At 42.3% G+C, this 22,440-nt stretch overlaps 1 protein-coding gene across 1 annotated transcript in view; it reads left to right on the top strand.

Moving 5' to 3' along the window:
- The window catches only part of RGSL1 (regulator of G protein signaling like 1), an 80,332-nt gene that overhangs the window by 6,722 nt on the left and 51,170 nt on the right, over nucleotides 1-22,440 (top strand). Inside the window, 6 exon segments of the mRNA XM_061185645.1 lie at nucleotides 4,174-4,248; nucleotides 5,533-5,662; nucleotides 8,278-8,439; nucleotides 9,515-10,482; nucleotides 19,816-19,878; nucleotides 20,300-20,522. Of these exon segments, the coding sequence (XP_061041628.1) occupies nucleotides 4,174-4,248; nucleotides 5,533-5,662; nucleotides 8,278-8,439; nucleotides 9,515-10,482; nucleotides 19,816-19,878; nucleotides 20,300-20,522 (1,621 nt within the window).

The raw sequence follows: 22,440 nt of genomic DNA, 5'->3' as shown, positions 1-22,440 counted from the left end.
TTAAATCCAAATGTTTCATCAGCAGCTGAATAGTGACTCTTACTGAGCTGAGTGCCTTTTTTTTTAAATTTTATTTTATTTATTTTTTATACAGCAGGTTCTTATTAGTTATCCATTTTATACATATTAGTGTATACATGTCAATCCCAATCTCCCAATTCATCTCACCACCTCCACCACCCCCCTATCACTTTCCCCCCTTGGCGTCCATATGTTTGCTCTCTACATCTGTGTCTCTATTTCTGCCCTGCAAACAGGTTCGTCTGTACCATTTTTCTAGATTGCACATATATGCGTTAATATACGATATTTGTTTTTCTCTTTTTGACTTACTTCACTCTGTATGACAGTCTCTAGATCCATCCACGTCTCTACAAATGACCAAATTTCGTTCCTTTTTATGGCTGAGTAATATTCCATTGTATATATGCACCACATCTTCTTTATCCATTTGTCTGTCGATGGGCATTTAGGTTGCTTCCATGACCTGGCTACTGTAAATAGTGCTGCAGTGAACATTGGGGTGCATGTGTCTTTTTTTTTTTTTTTAATTTATTTATTTTATTATTTTATTTATTTATTGTTTCTGGCTGCGTTGGGTCTCTGTTGCTGCGTGCGGGGCTTTCTCTAGTTGCGGCAAGCGGGGGCTTCTCATTGTGGTGGCTTCTCTTGTTGTGGAGCACGGGCTCTAGGCGTGCAGGCTTCAGTAGTTGTGGCATGTGGGCTCAGCAGTTGTGGCTCGCAGGCTCTAGAGTGCAGGCTCAGTAGTTATGGCTCACGGGCTTAGTTGCCCCGCGGCATGTGGGATCTTCCTGGACCAGGGCTTGAACCCACGTCCCTTGCATTAGCAGGTGGATTCTTAACCACTGAGCCACCAGGGGAGCCCCATGTGTCTTTTTGAATGATGGTTTCCTCTGGGTATATGCCCAGTAGTGGGATTGCTGGGTCATATGATAATTCCATTTTTAGTTTTTTAAGGAACCTCCATACTGTTCCTCATATGGCTGTATCAGTTTACATTCCCACCAACAGTGCAAGAGGGTTCCCTTTTCTCCACACCCTCTCCAACATTTTTTTTTAAATAAACTTCTTACTAAATCAAAACTATTTCAATTTGAGCAAATAAATATGAAGTAGAAAATCCTCTAAAATCTCCAGGAGTTCCCATTACTGATATAATGAAATCCTAAATGCCTAGTCTCCTTGATCGCCTTTGCCTGTCCACAATTATCTCTCATCACATCCTTTGCTGGTACCCAGCACTGCAGTGATGGCCGCTTTACCCTTGCAAAGCACACCTGGCATTCTCCCACCTCTACACTTCTCCTTGGCTGTGTTCTTAGTTTCCATAGTTTCACCCACCAAACTCTTAACCATTTTTCAGATCTCTAGTTAAATCCTGCTCTCCTTAAGGAGTTTCTAGGTCCTCCCAATAGGAACTTATTTCTCCCTGCCTCTGTGCCCCTTGGCACTTTGCAACTCTCTTGTGTTATGTGTGTGTATCTCCCCCACTGGACTGTGAAGTTGTGAATTCCTCCAGGACAAGGACCATGGATTATTCACTCTGCTCTACTCCCCTCACCCGGTGTTTGGCAGATAGCAATTGCTGAGTTGTTAACTGGAACCAAATTTATATATCTTCTCAATCTATGCAACTAAAACAAACCTCAAATATCAAAATATTCTTAAACCCAAACTTACACTAATCCTGCTTCTCTTTTGGTTTAAATATTTGGTTACATCTGAATGCTGGTGCCCTATAAATCTTTGCTTATCTCAGTGCACCCTTTTCCATGGATGCTACCTGTTAAAAGGTGAAATTTCACAAAACTAGGAAAAAACACTATTATTCCACAAACACCTATTGGGTGGCCACTTTGTGCTAGACACTGGGCTTAGTCCTAGGGACACAGATATTAATGATACCATCTGTGTCTTCAAGGAATTCCAGTCTAATGTGAGAGACCAGTATTTAAGGTGAGTGCACAAAGGGTTGTGGATGACATGATTGAAGTCTCTAGGAGGTAGTGGGGTACATTGGAGGAAGAGGCCACTCCTACCTGGAAGAGTCAGAAAGGTGCCAGTGAAGAGGTCACACAAACCAAGCCTGGAAAGAAGACTAGTTATTTGACAATTGGCTGGGGACGAAGATGGGGAGGGAAGGGTGGATAAAGAAGCAAGAGGAAAAGACTGGGGGGTTGAGTATCAAGAAAAGCAGAGGCCTTAGGACAGAACAGAGTAAGTAAAGGCACCATGGAATACATTCCTATGGCACCTTGGGGGAAACTCTAAGTAACTCAGTAAGGCTGAAGAAAAAGTTGTGAGCGGCAGACATAGCAGGAGATGAGGCTGCAGAGCCAGGCCTCCGAGAGCAGGGACGCCGAGCTTAGGAGTTTGGACATCATTCTGCGGGCAATAGAAAATCATCAGAGGTTTAGGTGAAGGAGTGACATGATCAGACTTTCATCTTGGAAAATTATTTCTGCAGAAGTCTGGCCATGGATAGCGCTGTCAGGGGGCCACAGTGGAGGCAGGGAAATTAGTCAGGAGATTGTTTCAAGAGTCTAAAGGCAAAATGATGAAGAGGATGGATAAATAGGAGAGATTTTTCACAAAGCGAAATGCAGGACCTATCACTTTGGATGTCAGACAGAGGTGGTAACAAGAAGAGAGGGATCAGGGTAGCAGGCTTCGGTGCCTGGGTGGATGGCGGTGACAGCGACATGGTAAAAAAGGGAAGGAGGAAAAGGCCTTGAAGAGCAGGTGTTTGGGGGTGATCCTCACTCATACTCTAGCATCTGCCACTGTCTTAACGAAAGGTTTCAGAAGTAACCTTAAGGCATTTTAGCTAATCAGTTTGTCAACTTAATTATGCAGCCCACAATAATGTTATAGAAATGGCAAATGTAATGTGGGAAGTAGAATCCTGAGAATGTCCTGGCCATTTAGGTAGCTGTGGTCTATTTAGGAAGACAGTGGTATTTCATGTTGAATGCTGCTGTCAATTTACAAATTTCTACCATTTAATTTCCATAATCACCCTGTAAGGTCAACATCACTCCCTCCTTACAGATGGGTCTCAGAAGTTAAATGACTTGCCTAAGATCACTTAGCAAATCTGGGGCAGTCCTAGAGCTGACCACGTCCTGTGGCTCCAGGCCCAGCATGTTTTCCACATCAGCCTCCTGCCCTGAATGGCACAAATGTCACATGGCAAAAATGCTCCCACGCACTACTCCCACAAAATCTCATGATTTCACAGTCCCACCGCACATCCCATAAAGGTAACTTCACATGCCAGGCAGGGCGTGTCTTGTCCAACACTGAGTGCAGAGCAGGGAGGGGTCACTAAGGATTGAGTCTCCTTCATAGACCGATATTTGTGAAGTGCAGGCAACACCATCACCTTCCATCGATACAGCCAAGGACAAAGGGAAGAGAAGGAGGGGGCTGCAGACTGACAAAAGTTTGGGGCTGCCAGTCTCGGGGAGATGGTCAGAATGACATGATGTGCTGAGAGTTCACTTTAGCCCCTCTGGTTTATCGCAAATACTTTGGGGGCACTTTGAGACATTTTGATGCCTACAGTGTGACGGCTAAGCATAGCTACCTATAAACATAGAAGCCCTTTCACATTAATCTCAAAGCTGCCTAGGTCACAGACCCTTCTCTCTGACAAAAGAGGACAGGAGCCTAGAATTTTCTATCAATTTTAGACACTCTTAATGCCCCCCTAAGTAATTTGTACCTTTAATCCTCACATCCTCTGTTCTCTGTACTTTCTCCAGTTAAAGAATTTAGGCAAATCCAAAGGTATTTCTCTTTATGAAAGGCTTTAAGCCTTTGCTCTTTCTAAGTCCTGTAGAAATGAATAATGCAATATACAAAATAAATACCTTTTAATGTCGTGAGCTTTGGCCTTTGCACACAGGCAAGATAACTCCCAGGTCAGGGCAGGATGGAGCCAAAAGATAAATGAATCTTGCTATTTAATCTTTCTTGGTTGTTTTGCACAAAGTAAGTTGATTCAGTGGAATAAAGTTAAGAATTAATGTCCCTTGAAATAGGAAAGCAATGGAACCTCTCTTCGCCTGTGGCTGCAGATGAACTGTGACATTTTCATGAAGAGAAACTCTAGACCCCTTTGGCTGTTTTCTTACCTTTCTTTTGCAGGTCTTTGGTCAGACACCATTTTACACTCTTGAAAATTCACAGTGGAGCTTGTGGCCAGAAATACCCCATGACTTGGTGAGTATGATTCTTGAACGGTGTATGGTTTGGGATGGGGGAAGAGGCAGCTGAATTTGATGTGTGGATTGGGAGAGGGGGAGGAACAGGAGCTCCTGAGGGTGACTATGGAAGAAACTATAAAGAAGGTAAATAGGACAAGCAGCATCAGGCCAGGTAGACATTTCTGCTTTTTGCATTTTTACCACTTGGGCAAGCAACTGCTGGTGAGTTCTTTCCTCTATATTTTAGTCCATGGTTAGCAAAAGGGATTAACCTCTCGTGTCCACTGTGGTCGTTTGGTAGTAGATGCTTGGAGCACTGTGTTGAGAAGAACTCTGAGGCCACACCTAAGCCAGAAAGAGTCTGAGAATTGATTGGCAATGCTTGCCATGGGTGTGGGATAGGCAGTGCATCCCATGGGCCACATAGCAATTATTTGCATTTTAAGCTGTACCTCAAGTCAAGATGACACTCGACAGTTCCTAATGACTACTTGACCATGAGGCATATCTTTCTCCCAATTTTTTTTCTCTGTATATGTTTTTTCCTTGTCCTTGTCCACTGTCTTTCTCTTCTCCTTTTCTCCCCTTCCTGTTCTCCTTTTCCACTCTGTAGACCTTGGACTCATCAATGGCTTCCTCATGCCCTACCTGTGACAGTGACATCAGAAAGATCACTCAGCCATGCTCACAACAAGGTTTTATTTTTCTCTGGGATCTGGAGAGCTGAGAAAGACACTCCACTCATATTCTTATATTTGGTTTTCTTAGGGGAACCCCAAGACTTAAAATTTTATTTTCTTTTCCTTTCTCTGGTAGTTACATCCTTCAGGGATCCGTCCCGTCTTCTAAATGATGTTATGTATGAGTGTTTGTGCATTTTTGTACACTTTGTGTAGGTAATATGGGTTGGGAGCTTGTGAGAAATTGTAAGTGTGCTTACAAAGAAGCAAGTTGAGTAGAGTTATGACTTGACACAACAGACCAAAATCTCTCCTGCTTCTCTTCTCTCAAGCAAAACTTAGATTTTTTTTTTTTACTTTGATCTTTTCTTAAACGACCTCACCCAGGAATGAGAGAGATTTTTCTGATGAAAAAACAAGCCTTTCCTTTCCTACCAATCAGCCCTTTGAGAACCTCAACCCCAGTCTCCCCCTCCCTTAGATACTATTTTTAATCAACACACCTCTCCTCTGGGCCAAATACTACAAGCATGAGGTTATTTATTGCCCCTTGCTAAGCTGCATTTCTTAGCAATTCAGTTCCATTTCTCTTTTCTGTTCCTTATTTGTTTGGACTCTAGATTGCAAAGTACAAAGGATTATTGACATGGTTGGAAAAATACCGGTTACCTTTCTTCTGTAAAACCGACTTGTGTTTCCATTACATTCTCTGTCAGGAGTTCCTCACTTTCGTTAAGTCCCCAGAAGGAGGTAAGCACGCGGGTGTGTGTGGGGAGAAACCTGGGCAGCTAGGTTGCACAGCATCCTGTGCCTGTCAGTCCTACAGTAAGGTACAAATACAGGCTGCCTTCATAGCCTTAGATGTACGGTTGGCTCAGGCTGTGTTGTGGCGAAATCTTAGGCTGAAAAATCGGTACCAAGAGCAAAAAGCAGGAGTCTGATGGGCTGAGCTGTTTGTCTCACCGCAGCCAGAAATGAGAGAGTTAATGATGGCCAAATTCCTTACAATATGTTCAGAATGAAAGGTAGCACCACCTTCATTGTTACCGCCTGGCCTAAGCCACCACCATTTCTCACCTGGCTATTGAAATCATCTCTGAATCAGTCTCCTCACTGCTGCTCTTGTTCTCCTGCTCCCAGCAGCCAGGGTGAGCTTTTTAAAACTTCCATTAGTTCATGTCACTCTTCTGCTGGCTGACCCTCCCCACCACCACCACCAATGGCTCCCATCTCAGTGTGAAATCCAGTGCCCCTAAAATGCCTTTCCAGGTCCTGGAGACCTGGTTCCATTGCCTTTCTGACCTCATCTCCTGCTTCTCTCTTGCTCACTCCATTCCAGCCAGATTGGCCTCCCTGCAGTTCCTCAGACATAGGGACACATTCCCATTTCAAGGCTTTGCACTGGCTGTTCACTCTGCCTGGAATGCTCCTCCTCCATGTATTCACATGCACCTCCCTTCACCTCAAGTCTCTGGGCAGTTCTCACCTCCTCATTGAAGGCTACCCTGATGTCCCACTGCCCACTCATCCAACCCCTGCCCTAGCTCTCCCTACATCCTCCTTTCCTGTTTCATTTTTTCCTGTAATGCTTATAACTTTCATTCGCACTAGAGAATGTGTTTATTATGCTTATTGTTTATTGTCTGTCTCCTCTGCTAGAGTATAAGCTCCTTGAGGGCGGGGATTTTTGTTCTCTTTGTGGATGTATCCCGAACACCCAGAATGGTACTCGGCACTTAGTAGGCATATAATAAATATTTGTAGAAAGAATGAGTGAATAAGATTTCCATCTAGGGTTGATTTGACAACTTGATTCTCAGCTCAAGTAGCCAAAGGAAAAAGGAACCCAGGGAACGTTAAGATTTGGGAGATCCCACTGAGTAAAATGTTGTAACAAATCGCCCATTATACTCACCTCCCTCCTTCAATATATTGATAGGTATTGGGAACATCGCTGTCAAGTGGAGACCATAGAAGGCAAGGGGCCTTAGTTGGAGGGTAACTTTGATCTGTGGATTGTACACATACTTCTATGTCCATCCCATGTCACGTGATGAATGTCACTAGAGGGTCTGGTGCCTAGCTTCAAAAGCACCACATATTCAGGGCCCAACTCATCTCACCGGTCACCATTTTTCCTCACTCACACTGAGCTAATGGGGGTCTGGCCATCTGCAAAGCTGAGAGAGGGACCGGGGGAAGAGCTCATTCTCAGTTTCTCACCATGGACTTTTCCTGGCAGCCAAGATGATGAGATGGAAAAAGGCAGACCAGTGGCTACTCCAGAAATGCATTGGCGGGGTCAGAGGGATGTGGCGCTTCTGTACCTACCTCAAGGGCAGTGCAGGTGGGTTCTTGGTGTTGTTCCTGGGGCCTTTGCAAGTTTTTAACAGCTTCCAGGATCCTCCGGAGCACTACTAACACTTCTGTATGTCTGCGGTGAATACAAAAAATATATTACAATGCAGTTTGGGTAAAAGTCTTTGAAAACTGGGGTCCATCCTGCAGGTTAGGGCAAAAGCAATCAGAGACCCTTTCATTCATTCATTCACTTAACAATGTTTACTGAGCACCACTGTATGGCAGCCACTGTGCTTGCAGGTGGGGATATAAAGGTGAACAAGAGCCATAAAGTCCCTGCTTCCCAAAGCTGCCATGACAGTGGGGAGACAGACAAGGAACAAGTCCATAAATAAATCCCTGTAGCAGAAGTGTTGGGATGTCCTGCTTTCTGTTCTATTGGGTCCAGTAGTTGATGAGTCTAGGAGGCTGGCAGTGAGCACTGGCTGACATTCCAGTTCAGCATCATTAAATTTCATGGGGGAACAAATCCTAGTTTAAAGGTGAAATTCTGGATCTCCAGGGATCAGGCAGGGAAGAACTAGACCAACTGTCTTACAGTTTGTCACTCAGACTTCAGCCCTGGCAAAGTTGTGAAACAGGGAATGTAGACTTTGGCACCCTTTGGCTACAGTGTCCTTCTGCAGGCTGCTCTGGGTCATGATCTAGGAAATGTTCTTTTACCCCTGATCTTTATTTTTTGGACAAAACCTAAATGTCTAATGATTTATTCCCAGAGTCTCGTGGTTTTCCCTAAACTGACAGTTTTTCTAACAACCAAAAAAAACTCATGAAAGACTCCTATCCGTTAAGTCCCTTTTTTCCGTGCCTCCCATCAGCTCCTGCATTAGGACGTTTCTGGAGATGATGCCTTAAGTCAAAGGAGTGGCTGAAGGTGATGTTGGAGGCACTAGAGCAAGCTAGTGGGTGGGGGTCGGGGGATCAGAGGTCACATGCAGATGCAGCCGCTGAGGGGCAAGATTGGGGTGCAGCTCGGCGCCTATCCTGTCCTGTCCAACCCGTAGGTGAAGAGCTGGTGGATTTCTGGATTCTTGCTGAGAAGATTCTGAGCATAAATGAGATGGACCTGGAAGTGAGAGACCACTACCTGTCCCTCCTCTTCATGCTGAAGGCCACCCATCTGCAGGAAAGCTCGCGGGTGGTGACTCTCTGCAACCTGAACATCGGTAAGAATTATAAAGCATATCTGAAGTGAAATCCCTGGGAGATATAAGAAAAAAATCAATCCAGTGTCTGATAGTTCTCAGTCTCTTGCCTTGCAGACTGCTACCCTCTCCATCAGGGATATCAGTGGGAACCCCAACCCTAAACAGGGAAGGGCTTGAGAGAGACCAGTTGTCCTGAAGCTGGTATGTGCCTGTTCCTGAGATAGTACTCGTCAGTGAAGGATGGCTGGCAAGAATGAAGGGGAATTGGGACAGGGTAATAGAATAGCTCCTGCAATTCTAAGCCTGCATCACGTGTTTTGTTTTGTTTTTGTTGTTGTTTTGTTTTATTTTTCAATTGGGATTCTTGAGAACAAACTACAGTCCACAGGCCAAATGCAGTACATGTGGCCTATGAGCTAAGAGTGTTTTTGTATTTTTAAAGGTTTAAAGAAGAAGAAGACTGTGCAACAGAGACTATATATGGCTCACAAAGCATAAAATATTTACTATCTGGCTCTTTACAGAAAAAAGTTTGCCAACCCCTTCTCTAGAACATCAGATTCATTCCAATGTATTTATTTATTAAGTGAGAAGGCATTCCTTACCCAAATACAAGTGTGTTCCAGAAGATTCGCTGTTTGGGCTTAGTCACACTCCTCTTTATTCATATAGATAACTGAGAATTGATGACACTAAAATCAGGGCTAGTTGGGATTTTTTCAATTTGTCCAGTCCAAACTCTTTCCTTCAGTCAGATCTAACTTTGAGAAATCCCATTCAGAGGTACATGTTTCCTGTTCTCGAACATGTTTTCATGTACCTCTTGCTTTTCCTTACAATAACTTTCAGTAGTCTAAAAAGTAACTTGAGGAATCCCACAAAATGGTTATTTCTCTGGGGAAGAAGGAAGGTAATCAGAGTACGGGGTCACTGTGTGCTGAACAAACCCTAAAAACGTGTTCACTATATATCTGACCTGTCTACACGCCAGGATTGCGTGAGGAATGAATGAAAGGCTATACACGAAAACATGTGGAAAAATTCAAAAACTTCACCATCCCACATCACTTTCATCCTGTATCTTTCTTTCCAGACGCCCTTCTGAACCTTTCCATCTGGCATCCCAACCAGTCAACCACCAGGAGGGAGATCCTGAGCCACATGCAAAAAGTGGCTCTATTCAAACTCCAGAGCTATTGGCTCCCTAACTTTTACACCCACGCTAAGACGATCATGGCCAAGGAGGAATCGTGCCAGGCTCTGATGCAAGAATACGAGACTCGCCTGTACAGTATCTGCTATACCCACGTAGGAGGGCTCCCTCTGAGTATGAGCGTCAAGAAGGGCCACCACCCCCAGAAGCGGTACTCGAGCAGGAAGGCCAAGAGGAAGATGTGGCAGTTGATCGACCATGGCTCTTGGTCTCTGGAAGTGGATACCAATCCAGATACCAACACTTTGCTCCCCCAGGAGCTGTTTCCTCAAGGCAAGTTGGTTATACAAATGCCTTCCCTGAAAGAGACCTCTTCAAAGGAGAGAATCATCGGTTCCCAGGAAAAGGATATTCTCTGTGCCAAGAAGTCCAACGTGAAGAACAAAGCCGAGAGCCACCTCCACATGGAGGGCCTCTTTGAGACATCATTCTTTACCCACCTGAGGACTGTCACCCCCATCATCAATTACTCCCCCCACATGATAATCAAGAAGGCCGTGAAGCAAAACCTCTCCTTGGGGTACACCCACTGGGCCTTGTGTGCTGATGCCTGTGCAGGGAGTCCCTTCCGGGACTACCTGAAGAAACAAAATTTGAAAGTGGAGGTCCAACTCCTGGACCTCTTGCAGGACCTGCACCATTTCCTCAGTGTCCTGATGAGTAACAGGAAGACTGGGAAAGCCATCTTTCGGCACATGCTGGGCAACCGGATCTGTGAGCTCTACCTGAATGAGCAGATTGGTCTACGCCTACCACTAAAATCCCAAACCATCAAAGGCCTGAAGGAGCTGCTGCCATCTGGGGATGTGAACCCCTGGATTCCCAGAGCCCAGAAGGAGATCTGCAAGGTAGGCCATACCTCACAGAAATGGGTTGGTATCTAGAAGATTAGGTCTTCTGACTGACCAAAAATCCTATCTGTTCATCTATCTTGGCTAACTTAATGATATAAGTACCCACACAACCTTTTACATATTGAAGAGCTGGTTGGTTGATCTCTTAGGAACAAGTTATATAAATTCCCAAGAAGCAGCCAAAACTCCAAAGTAGGATGGAGGCGGAGGAGTAGTCTTCATTTCCTCCTTATATGGAGTCTCCCAAAACTGTGAACCTCGGACTGTTCTATTGAGGGAAGTTTTAAGAACTCTTTTCTAAACCTCATGTACTGAAATACAGGGTCTCCCTTTCCTAGACTAGCCATCACGGAAATGGCCAAGTGGGAAGGTTTATTCCTATCCCCAAACATTAGATAAAAGCATGGGACAATCCTGGTGACTCACAGGAAGTAATAGTTTGATGACTGTAAGTCAAGATATTGGCAGATAACAAATGGTGGAGCCAAATTGGGTAACAGATGAGAGCTTAATAAAAAGGCAATACTTACAAGAGGGTAGGGAAACCACAGTGGATACCTCGTGCAATACCCCAGGGCCAGTAAGGGTGGGCCACCTTCACCACTCTTAGGCCTGAAGAGTGGAAGAGTGGGAGCAGTTACCAGAACCAGGAGATAAAGAGCTGTGTAGAGTGGAGCACTTGGCAGGAGCTGTGATTGTCAGTAGAGGGACGTCTGGAAGGATCAGGGGGAATAGGTATTCCAAGCTCACTCTCCACCTGTTGTTTCCCTTTTCCTACCAGCTCCGGATATATCCAATGAGAAGTCAAGGGAGTGTGTTGATGTGTCCATACAGGTTAATTTCCCCAGGCAAGCAGGGTGAAGAAGGGTAGAGAGTGGATCTGGAGGGCAATGGCTATAAACAAAAAGCTATTTGGTGCATTATAACATATTTACCTGATAAGCACACTCATTACCTCCTTTGGGCTTTTTAGCACCCCCAAGCAGCAGACGGTAGTATTATTGCTACTATTGTACAACTGAGGAAAATGAGACTTAGAGAGGGTGTGTGGATTAGCCCAAAGGCACTCAGCAGGCTAGCGGAGGAATCAGGGTCAGAATCCAGGAGTCCTTGGCTCTAAGTCCAGCACAATTTCTAATGCACCTTAATTATCCAGGGTTGCACATCTGGGCAGTGTATGGATGAGATCAGTCCAGTGGGTCCACAGCCAAAGCTGTTTGCACAGTTCTCGAGTAGTAGAAGCTCCAGAGCCGTCCTCCCTCCCCTCTCTTCCCCACCCTTTGTAGAGGCATTTGGGGCTAAAGGCTTAGACAGGCTTTGCTTCCTGGAACAGCAAATCCACACAGCAAAGCTCTCTCTAGGCCTTTGGTCTTCAGCAAAGATATTGAAGGTATTTGTGTTATCGATAATGTTGGACTATCCCAGTTTCTAAGATTAAAAATCTTGATATCATCTATGACTCTCCTCTTTGTCTCACATTCATGTTTAGTCTACCGGTGCATCCAGTTGGTTCAACCTTAAAAATATATCCAGAGTCTGGTATTCCTCCCCTCACCTGTTACAACCACTCTCATCCAAGCCCTGTCCAAACGTGCCTGGATCACTACAGTGGCCTCCTACCTGATGCCTCTGGGTCTGCTTTTGGCCCTCAGCAGGTTTCTTCCCAGAGTGACTGCAGTGATTCTGCTAAAACATAAACTATGTAATTTAACTGAAAGTAAGTAAAAGAAAGTCAATGAAGAGCTTGAAAACAGATGGCTGTCTCCAGTAAAAGCCAAAGCCCTTGTTAAAACCAACAAGGTCTACACTATCTGTCCTCTGCCTCTCCTCTCTGGCTTCACCTTCCTCTGCCTCTGTGCTGATCACATTGGCCAAGCCAGACACACCCCTAGCTCGGTTGTGCTGCTCCTGCTGTATGTAACGTGCAGATGCCTGCATGGCTGAGTCCCCCACTCCCTCAGGTCTTTACTCAAGTCATCTCAGTGAGGCCTTCCCTGCCCACTTTATATAAAACTTCAACCCTATCCCCATTTTACTTTTCTCCTGAGCACTTATCATGATCTGGATCCATGCATCCATCCTTCCATACATATATACATATATACATACACTTTGTGTGCATGCATGTATAATACATGTATAATCCTTACAATGCACATGTATGCATTTGTGTATGCAATGTACATCTATCATATACACATATAATATACTTGTACTATATTTCAAATAAATACACTATATATATGTTATGTATGTTATATATATTGTGTTATATATATGTATATATAAATACATATATATTTAACTTAATTTGCTTATTTTCCTTCTCCCTATGAGGGCAGAAGTTTTTGTCTGATTCATCACTACTGTCTCCACAGCATCTAGAAAACTACTGGCAGTGTAGTGTTTAGTTCTCAATAGGGCTAATAGACAGTCAAATGTCAACAAACATTTGTTGAATCAATCAGTCCTAGTTGGAGATGACCCTTCTTTGGGCTTTGTCACAATCTTTTCTGGTCTGAGACACCTGTCTCGGTGAGAACTCTGATTTTCATCCACCTGTTCAACCATCCTCCAATTATACAATCAGCTTTTGTTGAATGCTGATAGCATGCCAGCTAATATGTCTATATCCTGACTTCTGACTCACTGATGTGGAAACAGAGTCCACGTGGAATAGAGGAAAAAGGTTTTAAGTCCTGGCTCTGTCACCATTTGGCTAGGTGGTCTTGAACAAACTTGAAGTCAAAATTCTTTAGTTTCTCTACGTCTCTTTGTCCTCAGATGTAAAATGAGAATTGGGACAAAATCATATTTTGTTATTATATTTGTGAATTCAATAAGTTTATACTTATGTTGAGGATACTATACTGTAAAAGGTAAATAAGTAGAGAGAAAAGGGTGTGAACCTGGAAGACAGAACATCAGCCTTAAAGGCTGCTCTTGGTTCTATCCAAAGAGGGGAAAATTGAGAGATGCTGCTGAAGATGTCTGGGGTAAGGAGTTTCATAGACACTGGCAGGAGACCAGGTAGGATGACAAGAAATTAAACTAAAATTTCCTTAATTAAATAAAATCTAATGGAAAATAGATTCATAGTTACCAGGGGCTGGGAGGAAGGAAAATGGGGAGTTGTTGCTTAATTAGTACAGAGTTTCCATTTGGAGTGATAAAAAGTTTTGGAAATAGACCATGGTGATGGTTGCATAATGATGCATGTAATTAATGCCACTGAATTGTACACTTAAAAATGGTTAAAATGGCAAATTAATGCTATATATATTTTACAACAATAAAAAAGTTTCTTTTTGAAAGAGGGAAAGTAAGATTAAAGATACAAAGGACACTGAGTTTTAGTGAGGAGAGCAGACAGCAGTGAATTTGAATTCTAATTTCTCCACTTTCACATCGTTTGATCTTAGGTAGAAGGCTGCTGGGCCCCTTTGATCCTTGTCTCCTCATCAGTACAATGGGGATTATAATGGCTCCCTCAAAGAAAGACACTGTGTGTATGGTGTTTGGCAAGTGGTAGTACACAAATGTTCATCCTCTTACAACCCTTAATCAGAACCATCGAACCTTAGAATTGGACGATGGCCTCGAGGTTCCCTCAGCCTCCCCTCTGTTTTTACAGATGATAGAGCAGGGTCTAAGGTCCCACTGCTGTTTCCTGACAAGTATGGAGCCAGCATCCAGGTTCCCTCAGTCTACTGCAGAGTCAGCAAACTTCAGTCCGGGAGCCAAATCCAGCTTACCTCCTGTATTTGCATAGCCAGTGAGCTAACAGTGGTTTTACATTTTTTTAAATGGTAGAAAAATATCAAAAGAAGAATGTAACATGCCACATGGGTATTATATGAAATTCAAATTTCAGTGTCCATAAATAAAGTTTTATTGCAACACAGCTGTGCTCGTTTGTTTACCTGTTGTCATGGGCTCTAACTACACAGTTGAATCGCTGCAACAGAGACCTTTTGGTCTGTGACCCACACAGACTAAAATATTTACTATCTAGCTCTTTACACACTGTTCTGAGGAGAGGCCAAGAAGGTTTACCAAGTGATGGACAAACTCAATTCTGAAGGAAACTCTAATACATTCTAACAAAAAAGAGTTATAGAAAAATAAAAAATAAAAATAGGTCAAATTTTAAAAAGCAATCATGGGGTTTTTAGATATTGTTTTATTTATTATTTATTCTTATCATTTTGCTTCATGTCTGATTATTTCTTCTAATGGAAAATGCTCTATTAAGCATTGTTTTTTATGAAATCAACTTGATCATTTATTCATTAGTTGTTAGATAGAATCATAAATATTTTATTTCCTTCCTTCAACTGACTTCGGGTTCTGTTTGTTCTTCTTTTTCTAGTTTCTTTATGTACAAAATTATGTTGTTTATTTGAGATTTTTCTTGTTTCTTGAGGTAGGCCTATATTACTATAAACTACCCTCTTAGTACCACTTTTGCTACATCCTATAGATTTTGGTATGTCATACTTTCATTTTCACTTGTCTTCAGGTTTTTTTAATTTCTCCTTTGATTTCTTCATTGACTCAATAGTTGTTCAGTAGCATGTTGTTTAGTCTGCACACATTTGTGATTTTTCCAGCTTTCTTCTTGTAGTTGATTTCTAGTTTTATACCGTTGTGTTGGAAAAGATGCTTGCTATGATTTCAATCTTCTTTAATTTATAGACTTGTTTTGTGTTTCAACATATGGTCTATGATTGAGGATGTTCCACGTGCCCTTGAGAAGAATGTGTATTCTGCTCATTTGAATGGAATATTCTGTACATATCTATCAAATCCATCGGTTCAATGTTTCATTTAAGGCCATTGTTTCCTGGTTCACTTTCTGTCTGGGTGATTTATCTACTGATGTAAGTGGGGTATTAAAGTCCCCTACTGTTACTGTGTTGCTGTCAATTTCTCCCTTTGTGTCTGGTAATGATCACTTTATATATTTTAGTGCTCTTATTTTAGGTGCATATATAATCATTGTTATGTCCTCTTGATGAATTGTCCCTTTATCATTATACAGTGTCCATCTTTTTCTCTTGTTACCCCTTTTGGCTTGAAGTCTATTTTGTCTGATATGAGTATAACTACATCTGCTTTCTTTTGGTTGCCATTTGCTTGGAGTATCATCTTCCATCCCTTCACTTTGAGCCTGTGTTTGTCTTTAGAGCTAAGATGAGTCTCCTGGAAGCAGCATATAGTTGGGGCTTGTTTTTTAATCTGTTCAGCCACTCTGGGTCTTTTGATTAGTGAATTCAATCCATTTACATTTAGGGTGATTATTGATAAATAAAGACTTAGTACTGCCTTTTATCTTTTTTTTTTCTTGTTGCTCTGTATCTCCATTGTTTCTTTTTCTGTTTTTCTGTCTGCCCTTTTAGTTTGGTGGTTTTCTATGATGTTTTCCTCAGTTTTCTCTCTCTCTTTTTTTTTTTTTTTTGTTTCATGTCTCTGCTCTAAAATAATGTTTTGTAGTCACCATGAGGTTTGTATAAAACGTCTCATAGATGATATAGTCTTTTTTCTGCTGATAGCATCCTACCTTTACTTGCTTATAAGGGTTCTGTCCTTTTCCTCTTCCCTTTTTATGTTTTTGTTGTCTCAAATGATCCCTTTTTATGTTGAGTTTATTACCAAACTGAAGTAGCTATAGTTATTTTTACTGATTTTTCCCTTTGACCTTTATGCCACAATTGTGTTTAACAACATATTATGATATAGAGTTGCAATTTTCTGATTCTGTCTATTTATCACCTCACACAAAGTTTTTTGTACTTTTACCTTTTTGTTTCAGGTAGAAGAGCTCCTTTCAACATTTCTTGTAAGGCAGTTCTCGTGGTGATGAAATCAGTTTTTGTTTGTCTGGGAAATCCCTTATTTTCCTTCATATCTGAAGGATAACTCTGCTGTAAAGAGTATTTTTGGCTGGCAGTTTCTAAGCTTTCAATATTTTGAATATGTCATTACACTCTCTCCTGGCCTGTAGAGTTTCTACTGAGAAATCTGCTGGTCACCTGATGGGGGTTCCTCTGTAGGTTACCATCCATTTTTCCCCTGGCTGCCTTTAAAATTCTTTGTCATTGAGGTTGCTTTTTGTTTTTTGGGTTTTTTAACATCTTTATTGGAGTATAAATTGCTTTACAATGATGTGTTAGTTTCTGTTTTATTACAAAGTGAATCAGCTATACATATACATATATCCCCATATCTCTTCCCTCTAGTGTGTCTTGGAGAAAGTCTTTTTGTGTTGAGGTAATTAGGTGTTCTCTTAACTTCATGGACTTGTATATCCAGCTCTTTTCCCAGGTTTGTATTATTTCTTTAAATAAACTCTCTGCTCCCTTCTCCCTCTTTTCTCCTTCTGGGATACCCATTATCCTTATGCTGCCCTTTCTAATGTATCAGATAATTCTTGTAGACTTTCTTCTTCCTCTTCTCCTTCTCCTTCCTCCTCTTCTTTTTCTTCCCCTTCTTCTTCTTCTTCTTCTCCTTCTTCTTCTTCTTCTTCTTCTGCTTCTCCCCCTTCTTTTTCTTCTTCTAGATCTTAGTTCTCTCTCCCCTTCTCCCTGTATCATTTCTAGATTTCTGTCTTCGACCTTGCTAGCTCTCTTTTCCATCTGGTTGGCTCTATTTCCAGTGGCTTCTAATGTATTCTTCACCTCATTTATTGAGTTCTTCAGGTCCTGAATTTTTGATTGGTTCTTTTTTAAAGTTTCAACCTCTTTGGTAAAGTATTCCTTCTCTTTATTAATTTTATTCCTGAACTCATTGAACTGCTTTTCTAAGTCTTGTTGCAGCTCACTGAGTTTCTCCATGACAGCTATTTTGAATTCTCTATCAGTTAAATTGCAATATTTCAGTTTGGTTTCTGAAGAATAGTCGTTTTCTTTTTGTGATACCGTGTCATTGTGTTTTTCATCGTGCTTGATGAGTTGTTCCTCTGCCAGTGCATTTGAAGCACCAAGCATCTTTCTTCTTTAGGTAAAGCTTTTTAACTTGATTCTAACCATTCAAAAAGTTAGTAATTAGAGACTTTTCTTTTGTTTTTTAGTAGGTGGTGCTATAGCACAAGTTTTTGTCTTCTTTTACCTGAGCAGCCTGGCTGTATTTGAGAATTGGCACTTTTCATCCTCCACCACCTCTGCTAGAGTTGTCACTGGTGCCATGGTTGCTGCTTGTGCCTCTGAGGTTGCTGATGCCTTGCTGCTGCCAGTGCCATTGCTGTCATGGGCATCACCCCCTGGGGCACTGGGATGTTGGGCACCTCCACTGTGTCTGGGAGAACCTGGATCATGGGCTTAGCGACTGGGAAGGAGGGGAGAAAATGGGGTAAGAGCTGGGGGTGAGGGTGCCTCTGCCAGTCCACCCACACCCCCAGCTCTAAAGATCTGTACATCTTTAGATGTACAGAGGTGTGGAACCCTTCAGCATCTTGATGTGTTGGGCAGAGGAATATTTGTTGAATTATGGATGTTTTACTGGTTGTAAATTGAAGGAGAGAGGTAAAGAGAGCGTCTCATAATGCCATGATGCTGTCATCACCACTCATAAGTCTTTGAAAACAGAATAGACATTAATAGGATAGTCATTTCACAAGTCTATTTTTCATATTTAGTGTAGATATTTAGAGCTTATCCACTAGTCAATAACACTATATTACATTTTATATTGCTATTATTCAATCACTAAGTTGAATTCTTTCAGGAATATACTTCACTTTGGTTACCCCCAGGAGTCTAGGAGGTCTGATAAAGTTACTAACTCATACTCTTAAACTCACTTTTAGCAGCATGACTTGGGCAGTTTGTGGAGACAATCTTACAATCCTTTAAAATTATTATTGGCAACTTATTGCCTGCAAAATAATGTCCAGACTACTTACCAAAGCATTCAAGTCCCTCATGTATGGTACCAACCAACCTCCCCTGCCTCATCCCTTGCCACTGCCCCATCCCTGAGCTCTTTGCAGGAATGCTACACCTCAGTCATGCTGGAGTACTCATCATTCTCATACTTACATACATACATACATCCCTTCTCTGTGTCTTTGCTTAAGTCCTTTGCGCTGCCTGGAATGCCCTTTACTCCATGTCCACATGGTGAGCTCCTACTTATCCTGCAAGGCATAAATTCTGGTTTAAATCTCCTTGCCTTTATGAATTTTTCCTGGATTTCCTGAACTCAAAACATAGATAATTTTTCCTCCACTATGTTCCCAAAGAACTTTGTTCTCACCTCTATCATAGCATAAGTCATACTGCTGTTCATCATGCTAGAAGGTGAGCTCCTTGAGAACCAGTCTTGTAGCATATTGATCTGTATATTTCCAGTCATGTGCACAGTGCCAGGCACATGGGAGGCACTCAGGAAATATTTTCAGATAAATAAATGAATAGGGCTTCCCTGGTGGTGCAGTGGTTAAGAATCTGCCTGCCAATGCAGGGGACACGGGTTCAAGCCCAGGTCGGGGAAGATCCCACATGCCACAGAGAAACAAAGCCCGTGCGCCACAACTACTGAACCTGTGCTCTAGAGCCCATGAGCCACAACTACTGAAGCCCGTGCACCTAGAGCCCATGCTCCACAACAAGAGAAACCACTGCAATGAGAAGCCCATGCACCACAACAAAGAGTAGCCCCCGCTCGCCACAACTAGAGAAAAGCCCGCGCGCAAAAACAAAGACCCAGTGGAGCCAAAAATAAAATAAATAAAAAATAAATAAATTACAAACAAAAAAGAATCTACCTGCCAATGCAGGGGACAAGGGTTCGAGCCCTGGTCCAGGAAGATTTAAAAAAAAAGAATAAAAATGAGTTCAGATAAGCAAACTTAGCTAAGCACTGACTTGTAGGGGATTTTTTTGGTTGTTTGTTTGTTTGTTTTAAACGAATGAAATATTCATGTGGGTAAGTTCTTCAAGTGGGAGATATTAAGAGTAGACATACCAAAAGGAATGCTTGGTTTCCAGGATCATTTTAAAAATCACATGAGATAGTACTTTGCAAAGAAACAAAGAAGTATGTAGATGTCAAATAATTGTCCTTCAGTAAATGATTTGTTATATCTCTTCTTAAGTAAATATTGATTATTGTTCTCTGAGATTCAGAGATGCTGCGGTGGGAGTTCTCATATTCATAGAGGCAAAGGAATACCTCCTGGTTGGTCATGGCTAATGTTTGTTGTTCCATTATATCTCCAAATTAGAGAATCCAGAACCTGCAGCCTACTCTTCTCCCACATGAATACTAGCAGGAGAGATACAGCAAGCATCTCCTCATAATGCTTATGTTGTGTTTGGGTTTCAGATGCTTAGCCGCTGGTATGCTGAATTCCTGGATGAAGAGGACTACTGGTTTCTCATTTTTACAGTAGGAAGGACTTTGAGTTGGGGAGGAATCATGAGGTTGAGGAAAGAAAAGGGAGTAACTGCTCTTTTAGAAGTGCTGTTTGTTAAAGTAAATGAAATTTTGATTTTTCCTATGACATCTGGGGGTTGATATGGTCCCTGATGTTCTAAAGATAATCCTCTCAAGGAAAAAGATTCAAGTGCATAAGCTGACTTTCAAGAAATCACTTCATATAGAATTTCTCCCTTATAGAAGATGAGTTTGATTTGAAGAGGGATGGGGGGGGTGTGTGTGTGTGTGTGTGTAAAGGAGCAATAGTTCTTAACAAATTGAAAATAATCAGACTCCATGTGACAGGGAGGCACAGAAGGACTGGTGTAAAAATCTTGCCTCTGGTCTAGTTCCTGTAGCAATGCTGTCTGCTCCCATCCCCTTCTCTTAGACTCAGAGCAGGCTCACCAGAACCAGGTGGCATAAAAGAGAATCTATAAGCAGAGAAGCGACTATTCTTCTTTATAAGAGATTTGAGGAATCTCTGGAGTTAAGCCAGGGTTTGGCTAACATGGAAGAAATGGAATCTATGGAGTGGCAAAAGATAGCTACTGAGGACTCGAAGCAAGGCGGGTCTCTCCGGCTAGAAAGGACGACTCCAGTGTTTCTGGCAGGTAAGGTCAGTCCCATAATTTTTTAATCTTACACGTAAGCCACTGGGAAATATTAGTATTTAACATTTAGTGAGTATTTACTATGTGTCAACACTGTGCAATGCAAAGATGACCTCATTTGATCTTCAAAATAATATATGAAGTAGGTACAGAGTAACTGAGGCACCGAGAGGATAAATTACATTCTCAAGGTCACACAGGAAGCGGCAGAGCCAGGATCTGGATCCAGACTGACTGACTGCCGAGACCCCCACTGGATCTGAAGGGAGCCAGAGCTCTCAAGTTTGGCCAGACTCCTGCCCACCAAGCAACACGACAGTTACACTGACTACTTCATTTCATGCATCTGAAAAGCACGTTCCACCTCAGCACATCTCCCCCAGAATCAGGTCCAAAACACTTCCTTGAATATATTTTTAACGGCCACCTTCCTCCCCCAACATAACACACCAGTCACCCAGGCAGTGGAAAGAAGTGGTTAGGAGCACAGGCTCTCCTGTCCCAGGGATCTGGGTTACATCCTAGCTCTACTAGCAGCTGTGTGAACCTGAGCAATGTATCTAACCTCTCTTGAAGCCCCAGTTCCCTCATCTGTAAGATGGGAATAATAGGCTTGTTGTGAAGATGACCCAAGATCATCTATGAAAGTCATTAGCACAATATTTGGCAACAGTAAGAGTAGCCATTATTAATCAGATTGAACAAACAGCTTTAATTATCAATGCTGAGGCAGTCAGAGTACTGCAATATTTCTCAAACTTCAATGCACAATAAATACATTTGACTTCATGATCCAGAGAACATATACCTGTGGATATATGTGAGCGTATATATAAAAAAAAAATTTCACAAAGCAATACCTGCCCTTATCACATAAGATGATACATTCTCATACTCTCTATTTTATTCCATTTTATTTTGTAGAAGCTGGTGATGACTCTATTTTTTGGCATGCAATTGAGTCATGACCTTCACTTTGAAAAATATGGATACATATTAGTAAGCAAAAGCTTTGAATATTCATTTCCACCACTTCCTTGCTCTGTGAGCTTACTTGGCAAGTCACTTTATCTCCCTGAGCCTCCTTTCCTCATCTATAGAATGGGGATGATGGTATCATTGAAAGGATTGAAGGTAATCGATTTGCACAGCAAGCAGGTCCTCAATAAGTAGTACTTGTTAGATTACACTAAAAAATGTAACCCTCAACTCTTAAAACTTTGATGTGCACTCTGTGTACAAAACAGGATGCTTGTTCCTCAGAGCATGTTTGGGCATGAGTTATTTAAATCTAGCATGAACAGGCCTTCTGTTTTACCTCAGGATTTCACCTTTTCTCTAAATCCCAAACATTCCAAATCCTCTCCTAGGAATCAAGAGAAAAGTGAAAGAATGGATGGCTGGTAAATTTGACCACATACATACTGGGCAAGGGACAGTCCCTTGGTAGCCATGGAATGCCAGGGGTGGTCAGGAAGAGTGGGAATCACCTCCATGGAGAGGCCCCCTCCCTCCCCCCAGCACACCCCATTACTTTCTCCACCAGTGCTTTTTTGAAATGCAAGTCTAACCCAATACAAGGCCTCCTGTGCATTTGTCCAAGCTGGGGCCCTGACTCCCAGGTAGCTGATGCCTCCACTCAGACTATCCCATAAACTCACTGAGCATCAGAGCTAGAATACTCTCATCTTTCACGTGAAGAAACTGAGCCTCAGAGTGGTAAGAAGACTTGCTCAAGGTTTCTCCACAAGGGAGGGATTGATGCAGGACTAGAAACCTGGATTCTTTACAGCAGTAATTCACTGCTCTTACCACTACAGATTCCCCTTTTGAGAGATGGTAATGATGACAGTGACAATGCTGACATAGGGACAAATGGCATTCATGGGGCCACACCCCATATTCCTTCTAGACTCCA

The sequence above is a fragment of the Eubalaena glacialis genome, chromosome 3 (assembly GCF_028564815.1).
Source record: "Eubalaena glacialis isolate mEubGla1 chromosome 3, mEubGla1.1.hap2.+ XY, whole genome shotgun sequence".
NCBI lineage: Eukaryota > Metazoa > Chordata > Mammalia > Artiodactyla > Balaenidae > Eubalaena > Eubalaena glacialis.
Note: the sequence above shows the minus strand (reverse complement) of the source record. Positions and strands in the feature narration are given on the sequence as shown.